This window comes from Ictidomys tridecemlineatus, chromosome 5 (assembly GCF_052094955.1).
Source record: "Ictidomys tridecemlineatus isolate mIctTri1 chromosome 5, mIctTri1.hap1, whole genome shotgun sequence".
NCBI lineage: Eukaryota > Metazoa > Chordata > Mammalia > Rodentia > Sciuridae > Ictidomys > Ictidomys tridecemlineatus.
In genome coordinates this window covers 109,471,093-109,494,624 of record NC_135481.1, presented here as the reverse complement: position 1 = coordinate 109,494,624, position 23,532 = coordinate 109,471,093, and the positions used below count along the sequence as shown (strand labels likewise).

Genomic DNA, 23,532 nt, shown 5'->3' with positions numbered 1-23,532 from the left:
AATATGAAGCATTTTTGTTCAAATAAATTCAACATCCTAGGAAAAATTAAGGTGTAATATAATTACAGATTCTTCAAAACTCTGTGTACATAAAACACACACAAAATTATACCATATGGTTTGCTTCTAGGTACCTTCTCTTACTAATTTTGATTATCTGCGTTAGCACAGACAATTTTAAATTTAAAATCAACTGTCATATAGGGGCTGGGGTTGAATGCTCAGTGGTAGAGCATTCGCCTAGCATGTGCGAGGCCCTGGGTTCGATCCTCAGCACCACATAAAAATAAATAAAATAAAGGTATGACGTCCAACTACAACTAAAAAATAAATATTTTTTTTAAAAAGTCAACTGTCATATAGTGGTTTAAATATTCAGATTTAATTCTTTATCAGGAATTTCTGATTAGCAAAAAAAAATTTTAATTCAGTATCATATGAAGCAGAAAGGAAGTACCTTAAGGGGAGGAGAGTTCTGTTTCAGCAAGGGTTAACCTAGAAAGTGGTGAGAACCCAGCTGGGCATGGTGGCACAGCCTGTAATCCCAGCAGCTCAGGAGACTGAGGCAGGAGGATCACGAGTTCAAAGCCAGCCTCAGCAACTTAGTGTGGCCCTAAGTAACTCAGCAAGACCCTGTCTCTAAATAATATATAAAAAGGGTTGGGGATGTGGCTCAGTAATTAAGCACCTCTGGGTTCAATCTCTGGTACCAAAAGAAAAAAAGTGAGAACCTGGCTGGGCTTGTGGCTCAGTGGTAGAGCACTTGCCTAGCAAATGTGATCCTCAGCACCACACAAAAATAAATAAATAAATAAAATAAAGATATTGTGTTCATCTACACTAAAAAAATATTTTTAAAAAAGTGAAAAAACAAATTTGTTTCATGTTTGTAAATCCCCACTGTCTTTTCCTTTTCTTTAGTATTAATCTGATTCATCAAGTGTTTTTGTTGTTGTTTGTTTTACAGTACCAGGGATTAAACCCAGGGGCTCTCTACCACTGAGCTACATGCATAGTCTCCCTCTCCCCTTTTTTTCTACAAGATAGGATCTCACTAGGTTGCCAAAGCTGGTCTTGAACTTGCAATCCTCGTGCCTCAGACTCCTGAGTTGCTGGAATCACTGTTTACTTGCTTTTTTAAATTTTTTTTTAACCTTGGTCAAAAATTTAAAGGCCATAGATTTACAACCAAAATGATTGAAGATAGCAGATCTATTTGGACATATCTACCAATCATTGATCACTATGAATACTACATTATAGATTTGGTCAGTCATATCTTCACAGCTTTCATATAGCTTGTAAAGTTCTTAAAATCATTGGGTTGGTTGGACCTCAGGGGTTGTGGTTGCTAAGCTAGCTTTCTAGCTATCTTTTTCTTAAAAAATTATGCTTTTAATATCTTATTTTTTCATGCAAGTACTGAATTGATTAGTCAAAAACTTGTTCTCTGCCTTTCCTGGTTCTATTGCTATGCCCCCTGGGTCCCTGCTCTTTTTCCTTCTGTACAGTTTTCTGCTTTTAAAGGAAAGCAGACTATTACAGTACCCAGTATTCTAATCTTTGTATAGGAATATATATGTATACTCCCATTTGCACTAAGTTCTTTGAAAGTGATGTCTTGTTTTCCTCTGCACAAGGAATAAGGCCTATCTCCTGAAGGAATAGAGACCATACACCTGGCTTCATATCTCTTGGTATATAGTTATTGCTCTGTTAATTGTTACTGAGTAAATTATTTATTCAACAAACTTATTAAGCACCTACCATGTGCAATGTATTCTTCTAGCAGCTTATAAAAAGACAAAATCCCAGTTTTAATGTAATTTACATTTTGTGAATAGAATTCTAGAAGGTATGGTTATTTGTTTGCTCATTCTTCTTTTCTTTCTTCTGCTCTCCTTTTGTTAAGCAACTTTTCTCATATTAGTGCCATAGGTTTCTTTTAGTTGAGTATTGTCATAGTCACACATTAATCTTTCAGAATTTTGGCCCCTTTCTCCACTTCTTTCCCTTTATTTTGAAAGGCAACAGTTCAGGGAACGTGGAATGGCTCATGGTCTTCCCTTCTCTTTCCAAGTCAAACTCTGCAGTGCAGAGGTGAATTTTAAATCATGCACGTAGCCCTGTGCCTTGTCTCACTTGTAATTTTTTATAAAATGGTTAACAAAAAATGCTTCACTGATGACTAAGTATAAGAGGGACTCAAGGAAGAACAAAGAATGGAGAGGGATGTTTTTTCTTAAAGGGAACTGATAGGTAGTCACTTTGCTGCCAAGCTTATTTAATACCCACAAGGCACAAAACACCATTTAAGTTGTTGGGTTTTTTTTAAAAAATTATATGGATCATAAAGAAATTTAAATATTTACTTTGTGGTATGTTAGCCAGTTACACTCAGACTTTTATTTTCTTGACTAGAATCTTAAATCTCAGGACCGAATGTATCTTTTTATCCATTGAACCCATCACTATTTTATGCCTAATATGGTAGTCTAACCTCTCCCTAGGAAGCTCATTTATAAAATAGTTCTCCACATAGAATGGAAATATGTCTCTCTAATTGCTACTCATTGGTCTTCATTTTGGGGGTACCTAGAACATGTAATCACTTTTTCCTATAACTTTTTTTCTCCAGTTTTGGAAACTATCCTATTCTGACAGAGTCTTCTCTAGTACTTCTTTTAGAATGTCCACTCTGGACATCTTCCAACTACATTTCATGGGTCAAGGTATATATGAGAACAGTGAGATTGCTTTCCATAGGGGAGCCTCCTTCCCCATTTGGGGATTTGAAATCACAGAATTAGGGCTGGGGATGTGGCTCAAGCCATAGTGCGCTTGCCTGGCATGCATGTGGCCTGGGTTTGATCCTACTCCTTTTTTCTTTGGTAAAGACTGTTAATTCTTTTATGTGGTGCTGAGGATTGAACCCAGTGCCTCACACGTTCTAGGCAAGCACTCTACCACTGAGCCACAATCCCAGCCCTAAAGACTGTTAATTTTTAAGTTTTTTTTTAAACAGGTATTTTCACCACAAATACAATGAGTATAGATAGGTATTCATATTTTCTTGGCAAACTTTAACTCATAGTGAAAATATTTAGTTTAAAAAAAATTTTTTTTTCTTGAGTTATATTGTAATCTTTGCTATCATGTCCCTCAGAAGATTTAGATTAAATTCTTCCCTGTAGGCAGAGATGCATTAAAATTCCAAAAGACTCATTAAGTGGTACATTTTATGACCCCAAAATAAGTGTATTATCAATTTAAATCATATAAATATTATTTTTAAAGTTATAATTACAATTTCATGTAAGTCATTAATTATGAAGAAAATTGTTTTTATCAAAGAAAGATTGAAAGGTCATACATAGAATGTTAATATGTGCATATAATTGAAATGGTTGCCTTCTCTCTGTTTACTCAGTGTAATACAACTGATTACATATATTTTATTAAGTTATTTTAAAAATATTTATGATAATGGGTTTTGCAGATTTTAAGGCATTTGTGTTATTTATTGGTAACAACTTTTCTGTTGCTTTCTTTTATAGGTGATTCAGCAGATATGTCAGGTAAGGAAAAATTTAATATTTTCAGTTTTATTTATATTGTTTGGTAATGGTAGCCCAAATTTTTATAAAGTAAATAAGATATCTGAGTGACTATTATTACTTGCATCAAACATCTTATTACTCTACAAAAAGTTTGTAAATTATTTGTAATAAAGAATATATTAGTTTAATAACACGATACTGAGCTCAATCTGCAATAATAGTATTTTTTAAAAAATGAATGTTTTGACCTTTTTTTCCATAACCATGGAACCAATCTAAGTACTTTCCTTATACTACCTCATTTAATCATCACAAGAATTCTTCATAGTAGTTACTAACTTGGTAACATTATAAGGTTAGGAAAAGTGGAGGTGGGAGAGCTTGGAGGTAATCCCTAGCACAAAAAAAAAGGGGGGGAAAGGAAAGGGAAAAAATGATCAAAATGATCAAAACTTAATCTTAAATATAAATAAATTATATTGACTCTGAATAAAATTACAAAAATAAAATCAGGTTTTTACATACTATCTTAGTTGTGTATATTAAATCAACAGATCACTTAAAGATTTAGAACTATTATTAATCTTAGCTTTATGAATTAAAGATAATAATTAAATTAACAATGTGTAGCTATTTTCTTTAGAAATTACAATAACTAATCCTTTTCAACTATATTTTAAATTTATGTAATATAATATGAATTAGCAGTTTGATAAAAGATTTATATCTGTTTCTTTCCCCTCCATCAGGGCAGAATATGATTTTATGATTTGACAAATCAACTATTAATTTATTCAAATCAACAGGCAAGGTCACTGCTTACTTGGTTTCACCTGGAAGCAGGGGTTGGCAAACCATAGCTCATGGGCTTTATTTGGGCCACCACCTGCTTTTGTACAGCCCAGTTTTATTAATTTAAGTAGTTGGGAAAAATTAAAAGAATGCTATTTTATGACATATGAAAATTATATGAAATTCAGATTTCTGTATTTGTTAACCAAGCTTTATTAGGCATAGCCATGCTCACTTACAGAGTATCTGTGGTGGTTTTTGTGTTGTTAATGGTAGAGTTGAGTGGCTGCAGAGACTGTGACAGTCTCATAAGTTACACAGTATACGTTACGGTGACACAATTATAACTTCACAGGTTTTAAGATAGATACACGCACACACATGTATACACATACACATATATCTGTACTACAACGTTTACTTTCTTTTTTAACCAGTGCATCTCTATAATGTCAAAACAAGGGTGAGGGAAGAAAAGTGGATTTTGAATGTTATACTTTTAAGGTACAGTGAAGTGTGGATTATGTTGTTCTCAAATGAGATGGTAAAGAATTGTGTTTATTATGGAATGACACTATAGTTGTGCTAAAAGAATGTTACATAGCCAGATATGGTGGCGCATGCCTGTAATCGCAGCAACTCAGGAGGCTGATGCAGGATGATTGAAAGTTTGAGTCCAGCTTCAGTAACTTAGTGAGGGTCTGTCTCAAAATAAAAAATTTAAAAATAGCTGGGATGTGGAGCAGTGTTAAGTGCGCCTGGGTTAGTTCCGTGGTACCAAAATAATAATAATAATAATACAGTATGCATTATTATTTTTTTTTCTGGTGCTGGGGACCAGACCCAGGGCCTTGTGCATTGTTAAGCATAATCTCTTCCACTGAACTATATCCCCTAACCCTATGTCAGTATTTTACCACCAAATTATTTTGTGTGGTTTCCTTTAGCTTTTGACGGTTTGATAGATGCTGTAAGTACTAGCCAGTCACTATTCAAGATGCCAACTCTGAAGAGACAGAAGAGTTAGCCTCTATAAATAGCCTCCTTGGAACTACAAAAAAATTATTTTTGAAGAAGATAAGGAAACATTTTAGTACAACTTTAAGTGGTTCTGAGACATAGCACAACTGATGATAAAAAAATATGTGGGGAATAGCAAAAGGGATAGTTGGATAAATTTACCAAGCTTGAATGGAACTTTTTTATTCTCAGCAGGTAGTTTGTGAAAAATATTTCTATCATCTGTTACTGAACGTGAATTTTTGTGATTGTCAACAGTTGTTTTATTTGCCGTCTGACTTAATTATTATCAGTTTCATGAATTTAGATTATTAATACAAGCTTAATATCCCAGTAGCCATGCCAGGAATGATGTAAATTGACAGCCAAGACATGAATGAAAGCTCCAGGCTGAGGCTCATTTTGGGGGTCTCAAGAATTACCATGCATTCAGAATTCACTGGAAGGAATTGCAGTGCTCAGAGTTGGTTGTCCAGCAAGAGAAAAGGACAAATAAGGCAGAGTCTGGAGGACCCAGTCATAGATTTTCTGGCTCCCGCAGGGGCCACAAGGCCAGCTTTATCCCCACCAGCTAATCTAGCCATACACATGGGTGTTTTGCCAGGGAAGCCCACTTAAGACTCAGAGTCCAGGGCTTTTATTTGGGGTTGGGCACATAGACGTGAAGTGCAATCACAAGTACCAAAATACCAGACTCCCAGAAGAAAGCAGGTGTCAGTGCCCCTAACAAGACAGAGCAGTTGTATAACATAAGGAACACTTCAGAAGCCAAGTTCTTACACACTCCAAGAGCCAGCCCACAGGCAGGGCCTTCTAATGACCAACCTCTAGCCTGTGTAAAACCTAAGGCTGGGTCAAGAAACTAGAAAGTGAGTGTGCCTGGGGGAAAGCTGCTGAGATAACCACAGTGAGAAGGAGGGAGAGGGGTCAGCTCCCAGAGGGAATCTGGATTCATGTCAAGGTCAGTCTGTCACTGGAGAATTTTAAATATCACAATGATCTAATTTGTATTTTGAGAAAGCCACCTCCACTAGCTTGTTGAGAAAGAGGAAGTTAGACAATTAGGAGCCTATTATTATAGTCTAAGCAAAAGACAAACAAGGGTAGCAGGAGTGAAAGTAGATAAAACTAGACAGACTTGGGACATAGTTTAGAGGTAAATCCAGCAATCTTCTCTGATGAGTTGGATTTTGGGTAAGATAAAGTGAGGCTAAATACTATTTTTTTGCTTGAGCAGTTAGCTAAATGAGATGGGCGAATACTTGGGGGGAAATGCATTGGGCAGGGAGAACTGTCTATATACATAAAGAATGAAGGCAGTTTAGGTACAAATATAAAATGGTAGATTTGGGGATGATAAAATAATGAAACACCTATCTGATTATGTCATCAACTGAGAGTAGGGAGGGGAGAAGCAGGGGTTGTTTTTAAGAGGAGTGAAGTTCTCAAATAGTTACTTTGGAATGTAGGTTGATAAACACTTATAGTAGAAAAGATATGGTGGAATTACCCTGAAGACATTAGATGTATTTTCAGTGGACACTAAGGGAATACTTTTATCTCTGACAAAGTTATTTCAGTCCTCCATGACTATATGTGGAACTTAAGAATTTGATACCTTTGATCCTTTAGGCAGGAGAGTTTTCCCTCTGCTTTTGCTTAGTATTTGTTGGGGTAGTGGGTGTCTATCAGATGGCTTTGTGGGTCTCTGGGTGCCCTCTACAACAGAAAAGGATGTTTATTAGCAAGAACAGTGAGGAAGGCCGGTAGTCTCCTGAGTCTGCTGCTTCTGGAGCACTTCCAGGACCCAGGATCCAGGCATGTTCCCTCTTTGCCACTCTGCCAGGCATAGCATTGGCCTCACCAATAAGGCCAGTTGCATTCGTGGTCACTCAAGGGCTGCAGCAGCATTCGAAGTCACATGCTTCCTTGCTTTCATCCAGTGGGAAAGAGGAATAAAACTCCTTTCAGAACCATCACCTAAAAATCCTTCCTATTACTCTGACCGATTTAAGCCATCTAACATGCCTTATTGAGACTCAGTTCAACTATGCCCTAGGTAAACTTTGACTTTTAGTGAATGTGGAACATTTTTAGCCCAGTACTTAAATTATTATAATAAAATTTTCAAACAACCTATTTTATTATTGGCAAATTTTTATATCTAGTTCTCTATAGTTTTGATATTTTACTGGTACATAAACCTCTCTACTTAATGATACTCAAGTTTAAATATCTGATTTAATAAATTTTAACTGCTTTACTTGAATTATCAGATTTAATGTACCATTGTGTTCTATAAATAGCAAATGGTGAAAAATATTTTTTTAGATACCAAAATTTCTTTCTGCATCAAATAATTTAATACAACTTGTCTTAATATTTCTCTCTTTTTGCAGTATGTATAACATGTATAATTTGAAGAAAATGCACTTAGTATTTTAATTGTTTTACTCAAAGTACATTCATTCTAAGACTGAATTAGTTATAGAGTGTAGTTCAGGAAAAATAATAATACAAAGCTATGGTATTTTAATTTATAATACAGAGAATCAAGCTGGGAATGTAATTTAATGGTAGAATGCTTACCTAGCATGTGTGAGGCTCAATCCTCCGCACTGTAAAAACCAATCTACAAAAAAAAAAAACAAACAACAGAACCGGAAGCAACTTTTTAAGTAGTAGCAGCACTGCATAGGATGATTAAAGTTTTTTGTTTTTTTAAAGATTTTGAGTTTTATCTTTCCCTAAACTTCTGGGTTTTTAAAAAAATTCTTATAAAGGAATATGTAGCTATCTATATTGTCAAAATTTTCTTTTGAGATTTGTTCAGGTGGTTTTCTAAGTATTGCTTTTCATAACTGTGTCTGCTTTTCATTTCTCTCCCAGGTAACATTGATGCTAAATATATATTTGTATTTAACATATTTATTGTATAAAAATGTAGATAGCTCTCTATATAATTATATAACAATTAAAATGTGTCTAAAACAGTGCCTTTTCCCCCTCTGATGTTGAGAATAAGCCATAAGCTCCAACACTGAACTACATCTCTAGCCCCCAAACATGCCTTATTTTTTGATAAGTTGTTTAATGTTATGATGGACTGATTTTTGTATAAATGCTATTTTCTCAAAAGTGCAATTGGAAATATAGCCTAAAGAAGTATTCTGGTTTTGTTTTGTTTTCCAAAAATTTAGTCTTAGTTTGAGCTACTCTTTGTTAAGTATACTCCTTCTCAGGTACATTTTTCCATGTTTCAGAGATGGGTTTATATATTTTAGAAATGGAACCATTTATAACAAGTCAGTTCCAACTTTTGGATTTCATCTTTGTTTAGCCACAGCCCCTTCTATCCACATCTGGGATGCAGTGAGCAAGCAGACTCTATCTATACTAAGATGCTACCATTCAAAGGGAGTATGTTCGGTCAGCTTCAGTGCTACTGGCAAACTCTTGCTGTCTGTGGGACTAGACCCAGAACATACCATTACCATTTGGAGATGGCAAGAAGGTAGGATAATGTGTGTGAATATGAATTATGTATTTAATATTTGCCTTAAGTTGGTGATTGAAACCATCATTCACAATAGCTCTATCCAGTACATGCACACAGTTTGTGGTCCTATAGGTAGGTTTCACTTTAAAAGTCCAGTGAAATTCTAAGTTCACAAAACATAAAATTAATGAAATTATTATTATTAAAAATTATTAACTGCTGTTCCTTTCAGTAAGAAACTATATATGTATCTTCGCTAATTATTAGTGATTGATTGGTGTTAGAGGACCTTAATAAAGAATGAAATGTGTGTGTGTGCATGCCTGTGAGTGTTTGCAGTGATGGGATTAAGCCCAAGGCTCAGTGCTAGTTAGACAGGTGCTGCATTCCTGACCCATGAAGTATATTTTAAATGATATTGGAAGACCAATAGGATAGTATTACCAAATATACAGGGAAAAGAAAAGAATGTTGCCCAAAATCATTTTATGACCCTTAAATGGTAATGGAGCTCCCTTTAAATACATAACTCAAGTTATGGAGTTATAAAGGACTTTCTACCCAAGTAATTATAGTCATGTGATTGCTTGGTAACAGAGCAAGGACCACAGCCCTCCCTTTAATAAGCATTTTTTAAAAATTCATGTATTTTTAACAAATATTTAATTATATAACAATTAAAAATGTATCTAAAACAGTGCCTCCCCCCCATGTTGAGGATTGATATAAGCCATAAGCTCTAACACTGAACTACATCTCTAGCCCCCAAACATGCCTGTTGATTAGCTAGGTTCTTATATTAACTTGGATAATTTCGTTGTATCTTCTTATCAGGTGCCAAGATTGCCAGCAGAGTGGGGCACAACCAACGTATTTTTGTAGCAGAATTCCGACCAGATTCAGATACCCAGTTTGTCTCTGTGGGAGTAAAACACGTGAAGTTCTGGACCCTGGCAGGAAGGGCTCTTCTTAGCAAAAAAGGGCTGCTGAACACACTGGAAGATGCCCGGATGCAGACCATGCTTGCTGTTGCATTTGGTGCAGTATGTCTCTTAAAATGTTGTGTAGGGGTGTAATTTTGACTACCAATTTTCTTGCCTGAAATAAGCCACATCAATGTTAATATGGCAGGTAATCTGTTGATCACTATATGTCCTAGTCAGGCATGTATTTCATTTTTCAAAAGTCTGATAGTTTCAGAAATGAGGGAGTGGGAAAGAAAGCTCTTGAGGGAGGATTATGATGAAAATTTGAATCCTTAGGCTTTTGCTGTTCTCCAAGGCTTTCACTAGTCTTGTAACTGTCACCATATATATCCTGAAACTTCTGTCTTCCTAACAGTTCTTCACATACCTAAAAATTTGTTAAGAGTAGCCAGGTGCAACGGCACATGCCTGTAATCCCAACTACTCAAAAGGCTGAGGCAGGAGGATCACAAATTCAAGGCCAGCCAGCCTAGGTAACTTAATGACAGTCTTAAATTTTTAAAAAATAAAAAGGCGGGCTGGGGATGTGGCTCAAGCGGTAGCACGCTCGCCTGGCATGCGTGCGGTCTGGGTTCGATCCTCAGCACCACATACAAACAAAGATGTTGTGTCTGCCGAAAACTAAAAAATAAAAATAAAAAATAAATAAAAAGGCTGTGGATGTAGCTCATAGGTAAAGCCCTTTGATTCAGTCCCTAGTACTGCAAACGAAAAAAAAATTTTTTTGTTAGAGTAAAAGAAATATGAGGGGTTGGGGTTTTGGCTCAGTGTGCTCACCTAGCACGTGTGAGGCCCTGGGTTCAATCCTTAGCACTACATAAAATAAATAAATAAAATAAAGGAATCGTGTCCAACTACAACTAAAAATAAATATTTTTTTAAAAAGGAAAAATGAATCAAGAAGCATGATTTTCAAGTAATTTAAGTTTGGACCTGGGTTTAGGATTTCCTTTGCTTTCTTTCATCTTATATAGTTGCAAGTGTCCTGGGCCAAGAAGGGAGTAGAGAGACAAAAGGAGAAAGCACAGTCTCTGGTTTGACAGAAGAGAGATCAAGAGCCTTCCCTCTTCCTCTCCTTACTAGGTCCTACATGGGCCCATGGGTGAATTTATAATCCCCAGTCTTTTCTTTAATACCTTACTCTGGCTAGGCTTCTAAAATCCTTTGGTGAAATAAAAACAACAACAAAGCAGATTTCCTTATTATGTGTTTATATAGGTATGAAATTATTTGAAGGAAGGAAAAAAAATAAGTTTAGAACAATTAGCTACACTTATGTTTGGGGGAAAAGGCCACTGAAAATGTTGGTCATGCTATATTAAGCTCCAATTGAACATTCTGGGCATTCTTAACATTAGACCAGTAGTTTATTTCCAGAAGAAAACCCACACATTTACATGCTTCTGACATTTCATTTGCCCATGTAGATGAACTTCCTTCACTTTTAAAATTCCTCATAGTCAATAAAAAAATAAACTAAGATTAAATATTAAGAATAAGTGAGTTTTAATGTATGAAGCAACAGTATAATCAGAATATAAGTAAGTTTATGCTCAGTTTAAGCATTTTTTAAGTTGTTAAAACATATAAAAACATAAAAGTGGTACATATTTGGCAAAATGTGATATTTTTCAGTTTAAGCATCTTTGAGTCTATGTTAGGAACTATAAAAAGAAAAGGGAAATCATCTCCATGCCCACAGAACTTACATTCTCCTTGCAGACAGACATGAATTAGTGCTACTGCTAAAGTGAGTGAAATCATCAGAACTAAAAACCCCCTATGACTGGTACAGATAACAGTTTTATTTTCTATGGGAAAATGCTTTGCTGAACCTAATAAAAAGTGTTCATTTGTTGTTCCTTTTTTTTTTTAAATCTGCGAACTTTATTTATTGAGCAGTTGGAAGGAAGCAGTCCAACAAAAGAATATAAATTAGAATTACAGCATTTTAGAGTTAGAAAGAGAGAACTGTCCAAAGTTACCCTAGCTAAGTGACAGACTGGGAAAGGAAAAGCCATGAGGCAGCTGAGCCTGGAGTTCAGGTTCTGCCTCTTGGGTCCATCTCTCCATCCATACCTTGCACATGCTGAATCACAGATGAAGTAGCAACACACTCACAGATTACATCTGTTTGAACTCTCTTTGCACTTTTGATGAGTTTATCTCCCCCTTCCCCACTCCTTTTCAGAATAACTTGACGTTTACAGGTACCATCAGTGGTGATGTCTGTGTGTGGAAAGATCACATATTGTGTAGAGTTGTGGCCAGAGCTCACAACGGGCCCGTGTTTGCCATGTATACCACCCTGCGAGATGGACTTATTGTGACTGGTGGCAAAGAAAGGCCGTGAGTCCTCTTTCTTTTCACAGCCTCACTGAATACTTGCATTTGTCATCTACCTAGGGTTTTCACAGTTAGGTATTCTGGTTATTTCTAGGATATGGGTTATCTTCTCTGGCCTTCCTCCTCATATGCTTCAACTATATTGCCTTCTATGTTCCTTCTCTGGATTCTCCTACCTAATCTTAAATCGCTTTTTCCCCCCTTGTAGATAAACCTAAACTCCAATGGTAGATACTTTTTCTTAGGTCTAGATAGGTATTTTTCTTACAGATAAGAACTTAGTTTGAGCTGGAGTTGTAGCTCAGTGGTAGAGCGCTTGCCTGGCATGTGTGAGGCCCTGGGCTCGATCCTCAGCACCGCATACAAATAAATAAAAGATCCACTGACAACTAAAAACAAATTAAAAAAAAAAAAAAGAACTGAGTTTCCTCAGGACTGTGTGCGTGCATCAGTTATTTGCCTTCCATGTGTGAGGCACTGGGTTTGATCCTCAGCACCACATAAAAATAATTAACATAAAGGTATTATGTCCATCTACAACTAAAAATTTAAAAATATATATGTAAATGTAAGGAGAAACCTGTTTCTGAATGATTTTCAAATCTCCCAGCAGTAACCAGATATATCTACATGTTGGAATGTGACACACAAGCACATTTCACTACAGGAATGGAAAGAACCCACATTCATCAGTTAAAAGAACAGCATTTCCTTTTCACCTGAAGAATGAATGTATCGTGGCATGCAGGCACATGTTCTCCTAAGACAAGCAAATTTATCCAACAAAAAACAAATACATTGTTCAGTTATTCCAAGAGAAAATCTAAAAGTGGACTGTCTTTTACAAATAACTACACACTTGTATTTCTCACATCTCCCCATTTTGCACACCACTTCTCACTGGTAGCCTTTGAACTATAGGATGTCTTGATAGTGGTAGGAAAAAAACGTGCTTCTTTTTTGGCCCTTAAAAATAAACTCTATAGCAGGGCATGATGGTGTGCACTTGTAATCCTAGCAACTCAGGAGGCTAAAGCAGGAGATTCAAAAATTTGAGGCCAGCCTTGGCAATTTAGTGAGACCATCAGCAATTTTATGAGAACCTGTCTCAAAATAAAAGACTGGGGATGCAGCTCAATGGTAAGGCGCCCCCAAGTAAATAAGACTCTATAGTGTATCATCTGTAATCCTATTATCTTGCTTCACGTTTCAATTCCTATGTTAAAAATGGTTTTTCGCTCATCTTAAGTATTATGAAGAGGAAAATGTATGGTGGAAGCTAAACAAGATATGCCAGAGAAAAATGAATAAGTTCACAAAATAAAATTTGCTGAATCCTAAGATTGCCATAGAAATTTATAATAAATTATATAGGGCTTTTTTAGTATTCTACTTAAAATTTAGTATTCGTTATAATGAAAATTATCTATAATAGTTACTAAGATACTTTTGGGGTTTGGTTTTTATTTACTTAGGTCAAAAGAAGGAGGAGCAGTTAAACTGTGGGATCAGGAACTGAGACGATGCCGGGCCTTCAGGCTTGAGACAGGACAAGCCACAGACTGTGTTCGTTCCGTGTGCAGAGGCAAAGTAAGATGTTCCTTGACCTGATATGGTGTAGCAGAAAACAGCAGTTTTTACTGATTCTCTCACATTGTTGATTTAATGGACAATATTTAATAATACATGAGGATGGGTTCACTTGCTAGTTATCACTCCACTTTGAGTTCCGTAGTTGATGCCAGTGCAGTACATAAGATGGGAAGCCATTCTGTCTAAACAGGGTTTCCTTTCTTAAATCTGCTAACTGTGGTAGACAGAATTGAAAATCCCTGCTAGTTGACTCATTTTGATTAGACAGCTGTAAACACTTTGTAAAAACATACATTCCTATAAAAACTGTGGAGCATGTGTGCCCTCATTAAGTGTGTTTATAAATCATGTATGTGCATTAACCTCATTCTGCTTACTCAAATATTAGCTTAGCTTATTTATACTTGCTCTTTAAAAATTCCAGTTCTATCTTCCTATATCTCAATGTACTTATACCCCTTTTTGGACATCCTTAGACTATCACAAAGTCACAACTCGGATTATTTAAGAATCTAGGTGTATTCTCTTCACATGGACTCAACTATGCACCCCAGCTCAGGGGTCTTGCTGATGTGTGCCTATAGGCACAGAAAAATTCACATGAGCTAATGATGGGCTTGTGACTAAATTAGCTCAAAGCATGTACCTGTTGTGGTACATTACATATATCATTCCCTTTTATGTTTCAGGGCAAGATACTAGTTGGGACAAGGAATGCCGAAATAATTGAAGTTGGAGAGAAAAATGCAGCATGTAATATTTTGGTTAGCGGACATGTGGATGGACCGATCTGGGGGCTAGCAACACATCCTTCCAGGGATTTTTTCCTTTCTGCTGCAGAGGATGGGACAGTGAGACTCTGGGATATTGCTGACAAAGTAGGTACAACTTTTTAAAAAATGTTAGTTTCTAAGAAGTGGAAACCCTAAATTGCTAGTACTCAGAATTATGTTGAGAATTTTGGGAGGAAACTGGCTAAATTTTTAAGTACTTCTAACTTGGTCTTCTGTGACTGTTTTGCTTCTTATACAGAAGATGTTAAACAAAGTGAATTTGGGACATGCTGCTCGTACTGTGTGTTATAGCCCTGAAGGGGACATGGTGGCTATTGGAATGAAAAATGGAGAATTTATTATTTTACTTGTGAGCTCTCTAAAAATATGGGGAAAGAAGAGAGATAGACGATGTGCAATCCATGATATCAGGTTAGTTGACAAATGAAATAGAATTTTTGAAATTAATTAAATGGGCCCAGCTTGCAAAAAACCTTATCTACACCTTCAAAAAAGGCCATGTGACTTATAGCATTCTATGTAAATTGTATGCTGAAATGTGGCCACTTATATACTTAATTCTCTTTGCAATGTTTAATCAAGGGGCACCAACCAGTGCTTTATAATACGAAGTACTAGGTAATGTTACACACTAAACATGTACAGCAAATTCATTATGAACTCTTATTCTTAATACAAGAGTCACCTGCCCTTTAGAAGTTGTAAAAACAAAAGTTATAACCCCAAACATAGCTTCTCTTACTATCAGTTAGGCTTCACAGATTATCCTCTGTGATCTTTCCCTTCATGTTTCTCCTTTTTTGCTTTTAATGTACCTTCTCTGGATTCCCATTTCTTGTTCATTCAGTCTGTCAGCGCTGAACACCTTTCAGGTTCCAGAATCGGAATCAAACTTTTTTTTGGAAATTTTAATTTTCAGTGCTTACGCTTATTTAACTGAGCTGCCACTTCACTGGGCACTTCTCTGTGATCAGTAGATGAAATTACTGCATCTGTCAAAGTGTGCTTTCTTCACCAGTAAAGTCCTTTCATAAACGAAACCTGCTCAGAACTTTAGTGTGTAAAAACAGTAAAAGTGGCTTTCCTTGCCCCTACATGTCCCTAAGTTATCTCAACAAGACTCATAGAACATTCTCAGACTGTCTCAGGCTGTCTCCCATGCTTACCAGGCAAATTGTATTTCACTCTGTCTTTTAACACAAGTTCTTCCAAGCTTCAACTAGTCACTTCATCTCAACAAGCTGAAGCAAGCTGAGCTAGACTATGTTCTTAAAGCAGCTTTAAGATATCATTTTTCCAGCTGAAAGAATCCTATCTTAGTGAATTATATTAATAATTATGGAATGGTAATGGATTTTTTAAAAGATATTTTAAAAAGTATTGGGTGATAACAATAGAATATTCAAATGAAATATAAAACTTTCTTATTTCATTTAATACAGTCGCCGTATACATGGTCAGTTGTGTCAGACAAATTTGATACCGTATCACAAACTTACTTTCAAGAGCTAGAAAGGAAATTTCTTAAATATCTAAATATTTAAACTATTTCTTATGATCTAATGTATTTTTTTTACATTTTGTTATATATTCAGGTTTAGTCCAGATTCCCGATATCTGGCAGTTGGTTCTAGTGAGAACTCAGTGGATTTTTATGACCTAACATTGGGCCCCACCCTTAACAGAATCAGCTATTGCAAAGACATCCCAAGCTTTGTCATTCAAATGGACTTCTCTGCAGATAGCAGATATCTCCAGGTATGGCACCTAATACCATATACCCAGTTTACAAGGTTATTTCTGCTTTTACGCTGAATGCATTTAAAGCAGAGTTCCAGGGCTTCTCAGCTCTTGCCTTTTGTTACCACTCATCATTTTTGCATTACAAATCTGTAATACCCCATTCTTTTTTAAAAATAAATTTCACTCTATTTAAGGTACACAACATGTTATGGAATACATATTTATAGACAGTGTTGCTACAGTGAAAGTAAAAGTTACTATAGTGAAGAAAATTAACATATTCATCATCTCAGAAACCCATTTCTCTTTTTGTGGCAAGACTGGCTAAATCTACTAATTCAGCACGAGTATCAAATACAATACAATTTTACTACCTGTAGTTCTCGTGTTGCACTTTGAGCCTTGAGATGTGTTCATCCTATACATCTACTACTCTGGCCTACATCTCTGCATTTCCTTCCCACTTATCCTTTTCCCCATAGTGACTTTGGCATTCTTCACATTAAAATATGTAAAACAAAGTAGCAATTTGCCAGTATTCTATAAACCCCTTATGGATTTTGCCTTCACCTAATGGGATTCTCATCTCACTTTAATTTGACAAAAGGTCTCTAGTGGTTGCTATAAACGGCTTGTCTATGAAGTGCCTTCAGGAAAACATCTTCTGGATCATGCTGCCATTGACAGAATTACTTGGGCTACATGGACTAGGTAAATACTGCATGAAATGGCAGAAGCAACTTTTTAGGTAACTTGGAAAATCCTGTTTCTAAATAGTTAAGAGCTATTCCACAAGGGAATAGTAATTGAGTTCCATGTTTCTGTTACCATATCTTGAACTCTTAGGAAAATAATTTTATGTTCATGCTGCATCCCTTTGAATTGAACATATTTACATGCTTTATCAGTCTCCATGATTTACCAAGTTATAAAGTAATTTTAAAAAAAAAATCGAAGTTATGATTTTTAAAATGCCCTGATATGTTCCTGAACATTTAAAGACAGGTGCAAAGGTGCATACCTATAATCCCAGTGGTTTGGGAGGATCTCAAGGCTAAGCCAGTCTAGGCAACTCAACAAAAACCCTGTCTCAAAAAAAATTTTTTTGAAGGGTCAAGGGATAGATCTAGCTTCAATTCTTGGTACAACAAATACAAAAATCTTTTTTAAAATTAAAACAGGCAATAAAAAATACATGCTAGGTGCTATTAAGTAATGTAATATTATTCTACTTAAAGGAATGTTACACTGGAGTTGTTAGAAATGAAGCTTATCTATTTGATAAATTTGCTGGCTGTATGACAGGTCACCAGGAGCATCCATCCTTTTGGTCAATGAAAAATGACAAATTCCTATAGCATAGATATCACTTTTAATTTGAAAAATAATTCAGTCAGCTTTCCTAAAGTATTAACTGGATTTTTAAAAGGATAATTTTAAAAACCCTTATTATAGAACTTCAATTTTTAAAAGGTAGGAGTTAACATCCAGATGAAATCCAGTCCTCCAACCTGCCTTATACTTATAATTCACTTGTTTTATTTTAAATGACAGGATAATATACAGACTGATTGTTTTCAGGATAGTGAACCCATCTGTGTTTGCTCTGTGAATGTTCTTTTTCTCTCTAGTATTCTAGGAGATGAAGTTATGGGAATCTGGTCCAGGCATGCCGAGAAAGCCGATGTCAACTGTGCCTGTGTATCTCATTCAGGAATCAGCCTTGTAACAGGAGATGACTTTGGCATGGTTAAATTATTTGACTTCCCATGTCCGGAAAAATTTGTAAGTTTGTTTTGTTTAGTATTTTTATCATTTTACAAATAGCTTAGATGTGATCATTAGTACTTTTTTGGAAATATTCAAATGTTTGGACTCAACTTTTCAAATGTTTCATACTTTCAAATTTCTGCACCCTTTTTTCAAGTCTCCTAAATCCATTACCGCAAATAAAATAAATGTCAGGCTGGGATAGTGGCTCAGTGGCAGAGCTGTTGCTTAGCTATGTGAGGCATTGGATTAAATTCTCAGCACCAATATAAATAAATAAAATAAAGGTCCATCAACAACTAAAAGGGTCTCCCTCCAATAACACCTCTGATGATCTTTTTAGCAAACCTTTAAAAGTCAGTTATCAAATTTCCAATGCTTTTCTTAAAATCTTTCCGAGACCTGAAGACATCTGACTGCCCAGATAACCTGGTTTGTTTTAAGTATAGATCTGTTACTATCTCTGAGAGAAAATTTTAATCATTGAGTGTGGTCCTAACTCCCCTCTCTCCATAGTTCTTGTGATTAAAAGTTTATGGTTCCTAATAGTAACTTTTAATTTTTGTTAAATAAAATGTCCTGAGTTTTGTTTGTCATTGTTCTTTAGGCAAAGCACAAAAGGTTCTTGGGTCACTCACCCCATGTGACAAATATTCGCTTTACTAATGGTGATCGACATGTTATCAGCGCTGGAGGTGATGATTGCAGGTCAGTAGCTTTCTTAGTCCAAGAAGAGCAGACTATCTTTTTACTATTTAATATAAAACTTCTGTAAGCTCTGGTTAATAAACTCAGCATTTTCTAAAGGTAGTATATACTTATGCAAATACAGAATAAAGAGTTAATGGGAAATACAAACTTCTGAAAATCTAGAGATGTAATGAACTCCCTTACATTTTTTTTTTTTCTGATTGCAGTTTATTTGTCTGGAAATGTGTACATATGCCTCACTGAAAGAATGGATGTTGGGAAGACAACACATATTAACAGTCGTTAGAGATCAGAATTACAAAGAAGAAAAACAACCAAAACCAAACTCTGCATGGTCAAGTGGTGCTAAGTGCAGACTAACGGGGAGAGATGCCCAGAATCATCAAGACTAATAGAAGATTGCTAAGTTCAAAACATTTGCTATACACACTGTCCATAATTCATTCACTGCCAGATAATTACAATGAAGGAAGGATTGAATACTCGTTGATAAAAGCCACCCCATTATTATTGAGGAGTACAATTTTGGCAAACCTGTTGGGGAGATGTAGGGTATAGCACTCCTCAAAAGACTACAAAATGTAAAAACCCAACTCGGAAAATTTTCATCTTCCTTTTAGGAAAACTGTTTCCTTTTAACACTTCCATTTTCTTTTCAAGATTCATTGTCCAATTAAGTATTTTATTCTTGCATTTCCATTTAGAAAGGAAAAGCCACCTCACCCTAGCAGAGCAGTTTTCAAAAGGCAAACATTTTCCCTATGGAAACAAACACAAGTTTTCCTGGAGAATGTATCTCATACATTAATAACACCCTTTTTTTATAAAGGACATTTCTCCTTGTAGTTTGAATTGAGGAACAAATCCAAAGTTAGTAGTGTATGACTTGCTATATTTTCACTTCTAAGCTGTCAAATCTTTTTGTTTAAAAGCCATCTCTATATTTGAAATTTTAAGATTATAGCCTCATTATTAGGAAGGCAGTATGATGAACAATCATTTCCAGTAGTCTACAGTTTTGGAGTTTTTTTTTTTTAAAGGTTTTCAGATAACAATAGTATTTAAGTGGAAGAAAGCACTGCATATTAAAGATATACGCTATAAACATTTGATTAACATTAAATTCACACAAACATATAATTTAATAATTATTGGTATTATTAAACTTTTATAGCTTTTTCTATTGGGAAAATTTTAGTTAGACATATTGCCACCCCTCCATCAGCTAATTTCCAAAATATATGAACCTAGGTCCATTTGAAAACTTGTCAGAATCCCTTCTTAGTGGATTGAGGTTGAACTTGTAAATCCACAGTCCTTTTAACTTTAAATGCTGCCAAAGATCAGTAATCATTGTTCAGGAATTTGATGTTTTAGTCTATCTACTGATTCTTGAAGACTGAAAATTAAATAGAGTGCTGTTTAAAAATATATTTTTCTAAATGTAAAGAAGTTAAAGATGTACTACTGGTCCTATACATTTTTAATTTACTGTTATTTTATCTTTTATAGTATAATAGGTAATAGAAACCCTTAGATTTCTGGGATTCCTAGTTTAGTTTGGTAATACATAATGAAGATTCCCAATATCTATTTTCTGTGGCCAACACTGGGAATACTAAAATGACTAAATTACATCAAAGAAAGCCTCCTCAGTGATTGAACCTGGTCAGTTTTAAAAGTGAAATAGCTGCCTCTCAAGGGTTGAATGAGGGATTAAAGAAACTTGACACATAAACTATATTCTGTCATTATTCACAATAAAAGATTGTCCTAGCTGGGTGTAGTAGCACATATCTGTAAATCCCAGTGATTTGGGAGGATGAGGCAGGAGGATTGCAAGTTTTGAGGTCAGCTTCAGCAACTTAGACCCCGTCTCAAAGGCTGGGGATGTGGCTCAGTGGTTAAGCATCCCAGGCTGGGTTCAATTCCCAGTACCAAAAAATAAATAAATAAAATGCCCCTAAACCAAGGATAGAGGTGTACAACTCCAATGCAAGCTACTGAGGAGACTGAGGCAGGAGGATCACAAGTTCAAGGCCAGCCTGGGCAACTCAAAACCCCATCTCAAAATTAAAATAAGGTTGTGGGGGTATTGCTCAGTGGAAGCAGTGCTTACCTAGCGTGCACAAGGCCTTGGAGGTTATATCCCATCACAAAAGAAAGGGGAGGGGATTTCCTAAATTAAACAAAACTTTAGATTATATTAATTCTATTCAACATATTTTATAAAATTAAAGGAAAAGGCACCCAGGGCCAACCTCATGTAAAAAGAAAATTACTGCAAATTTGAGCCTGTTGTAGTTTTAAATTTTCATTATTAAGTGTGTTGTTATGAGGAAGAGAAAAATTTCAATTGCATCACAATGTAGTCAAACTATATTCTTAAGGAAGTAATCTATATAGCACAAACTGCTTCCATTGCATTTTTGTCCATCAAAGTGACCAACCTCATAAGTCAGCCTTAATCACTTAATCACTGCTATGGCAGTTTCCTGACTGAAGGTCACCTTGACTTAAGTGGGCATCTTACCACCTTGCTGTATTAGCCATCAACTAAGGGAAGGTGTAATATGACCACATAAAATCTGCCCTATATTTTTTTAACCTAGAGAATTATTTTTGTGTGCAGCATCTATGCTCCTGAATTTACAACTTGAGACTGGTGGCCACTGTAGTCCCAATTCTTTTATGTCTATAAATGCATGCCAAAGCACACCCCACATTGTGGTATTATTTACTTCATTATCACCAACCATATTCATCCCCTTCTGTTTTTATAGTGGTTCATTTTAGACTCTGTTAGACCAACCAACAAATATTTTAGGGTCAATTTTAAGCTGCCCCCACAAACTGAAAGATAAATATTAAAACAATCAGATTTTAGCATGTAAAAGATTTGCGCTTAACCACTTAAGCCCTTGTTCCAATGGAACTATGAAATCTAGAAACCATTTATAAATGATAGTTTAAATAAATCATTTAAAAACAAATTTCTTCTGCAGAGATGCAAAGCATCAACACTGGAATGAACAAATGCCTTAAATTCAGTGGAGCACTCTGAGAATGAAGGGGACTGTCACCTCACCTAGCCTAGCACAGTGGTTGTACTGCCCTTGTGTACTTTGTTCTTTCAGTGTTTCAAGTCTTCATTTTGGGATCTCCACAGCCAAGTGCAGCTCACCAAATGGTTTAACAACTAGTTGTTTCTTCTCCCAATGGAAAAACCAATGATCACAACAGTAGAAGGCTGGCTTTATGATCTTAAAATGCTTTTTATAGATGTGGGTTTATTATCCATCCTTCAAGAATATGACTAAGTCAATTTTTTTTTTAAACAGTTAATTTGGTCCTGAAAACATCTGAATCTTTATTATCCCTTCTGCATTAATTCACTCTTTACTAACCACTTTTTAAGATTTAATTTTTAAAAACACTACTATACATTAATGAAATCAATTATCTGTTTGTTATTTAATTCTAAAGCATTGGACACATCTTGCCTTAACAATTTTAAAAACCACACGCAAAACTCAATAAATACAGTAGGCCAAAAGTTTCATCCTATCTTGCAGTTTACCCATCTGATCTCTGTAATTATATAGCTCTGTCATTTAAAAATATGACTTAAATCTAATTTTTACATTTCAAAAATGATCTTCAGTAGTAACCAAGTGTATTTTCTGTGGAGTTATTTCTGAGAATGTTATTTTTCAGAATGTGGGAATATATATTTATAATCTGTTTAAAAGTTTGTTTTCTCTGATCCTAATGTATATACTTGTAAAAATTTTTGTATATTTTGTGACAATGTAGTTCCCCAAAAAGTTTATTTAAAAAGTATGTTAATAGTAAATGAAAGTATTTTAAGGAATTGTTCATATTTTTTGCACTTGTCATTACAATTGCTTTCATGTTTATGCCCATCCCACTCCTTTCACAGAAGGCAAGGGACCTAGGGACCACTGCACCAAAGTGGCACTCAAACTCAGAGGCCTGTACTACCATGTTTTTCTAACTAAATTCTTTTAAAAATTAAAACAGATTTGAGTGACTATTTTAAGCTGCCTCGATACTTTGGTCACTCCTATTTTCATGGTGGACTACAAACATCATATCATCTTTGGGAAGAGTGAAAGCAATTCCGCTTTCAAAATAACAACACTCCAGTGGTCCTAAACTGAAAGAACCATCACTAACAATGATGGCATGTGCTGAGACCGAAGCAGCAGTGTACAAACATGCCTCAAATGTTTTAATAGAATTTAGCTTTTCCTTAAACTATCTTTTCATAATCAAAACAACAACAAAACACCCAATGTTAAAACTACTTAATAAACTTACAAACTTGAAAAATTAGACACTTCAGATAGACAATAAACTTCATGTTATGAAAGCAATATATTCCAAGTTTCAAAGATTCGACAAATTCTGTAGAATTATCTTTCATCAGTAGATGGAACCTTTCAAACTGCATGATCTTCCACCAGATAGGACTGGGCGTCATTCACTAAATAAACAAAAACCAAAAAAACACTTTTAATAAACTGCTTTGTATCCAGATTTATCATTCAGCCAGCTAAGGAGTATCTTTGGACAAGGAATATTGGTCATGCAGTTACATCAGACTTTGTTTTTTAAAAAAAAAAAAAAAGTGAATTTTATAAAACAAAATATGTAACTCAAATATAGGCCACAATAAATTATGTTCAAACTTC

At 35.3% G+C, this 23,532-nt stretch overlaps 2 protein-coding genes across 29 annotated transcripts in view; one reads left to right on the top strand and one right to left on the bottom strand.

Annotated features, from left to right (window-relative positions):
* Zc3h14 (zinc finger CCCH-type containing 14) overlaps window positions 1–23,532 on the bottom strand; it is a 79,697-nt gene that overhangs the window by 6,264 nt on the left and 49,901 nt on the right. For 13 of the 15 annotated variants that reach the window (XM_078050680.1, XM_078050686.1, XM_078050681.1 and 10 more), the window contains one exon: window positions 1–23,324. This exon is cut by the window's left edge and continues 6,264 nt beyond it. In XM_078050680.1, coding sequence (XP_077906806.1) covers window positions 23,318–23,324 — 7 coding nt within the window. In that variant the 3' untranslated portion in view covers window positions 1–23,317. The remainder of the gene's footprint in view (window positions 23,325–23,532) is intronic. The other 2 variants (XR_013439201.1, XR_013439202.1) reach the window with 2 other exon arrangements.
* Eml5 (EMAP like 5) overlaps window positions 1–23,532 on the top strand; it is a 182,609-nt gene extending 159,077 nt beyond the window's left edge. For 9 of the 14 annotated variants that reach the window (XM_078050669.1, XM_078050671.1, XM_078050670.1 and 6 more), the window contains 11 exons: window positions 3,558–3,578; window positions 8,713–8,886; window positions 9,706–9,914; window positions 12,049–12,206; window positions 13,679–13,793; window positions 14,486–14,674; window positions 14,829–15,001; window positions 16,186–16,348; window positions 16,941–17,044; window positions 17,965–18,118; window positions 18,711–23,532. In XM_078050669.1, the coding sequence (XP_077906795.1) occupies window positions 3,558–3,578; window positions 8,713–8,886; window positions 9,706–9,914; window positions 12,049–12,206; window positions 13,679–13,793; window positions 14,486–14,674; window positions 14,829–15,001; window positions 16,186–16,348; window positions 16,941–17,044; window positions 17,965–18,118; window positions 18,711–18,878 (1,628 nt within the window). In that variant the 3' untranslated portion in view covers window positions 18,879–23,532. Of the gene's footprint in view, window positions 1–3,557; window positions 3,579–8,712; window positions 8,887–9,705; window positions 9,915–12,048; window positions 12,207–13,678; window positions 13,794–14,485; window positions 14,675–14,828; window positions 15,002–16,185; window positions 16,349–16,940; window positions 17,045–17,964; window positions 18,119–18,710 lie in introns of those variants that run through there. The other 5 variants (XM_021723827.3, XM_078050668.1, XR_013439198.1 and 2 more) reach the window with 5 other exon arrangements.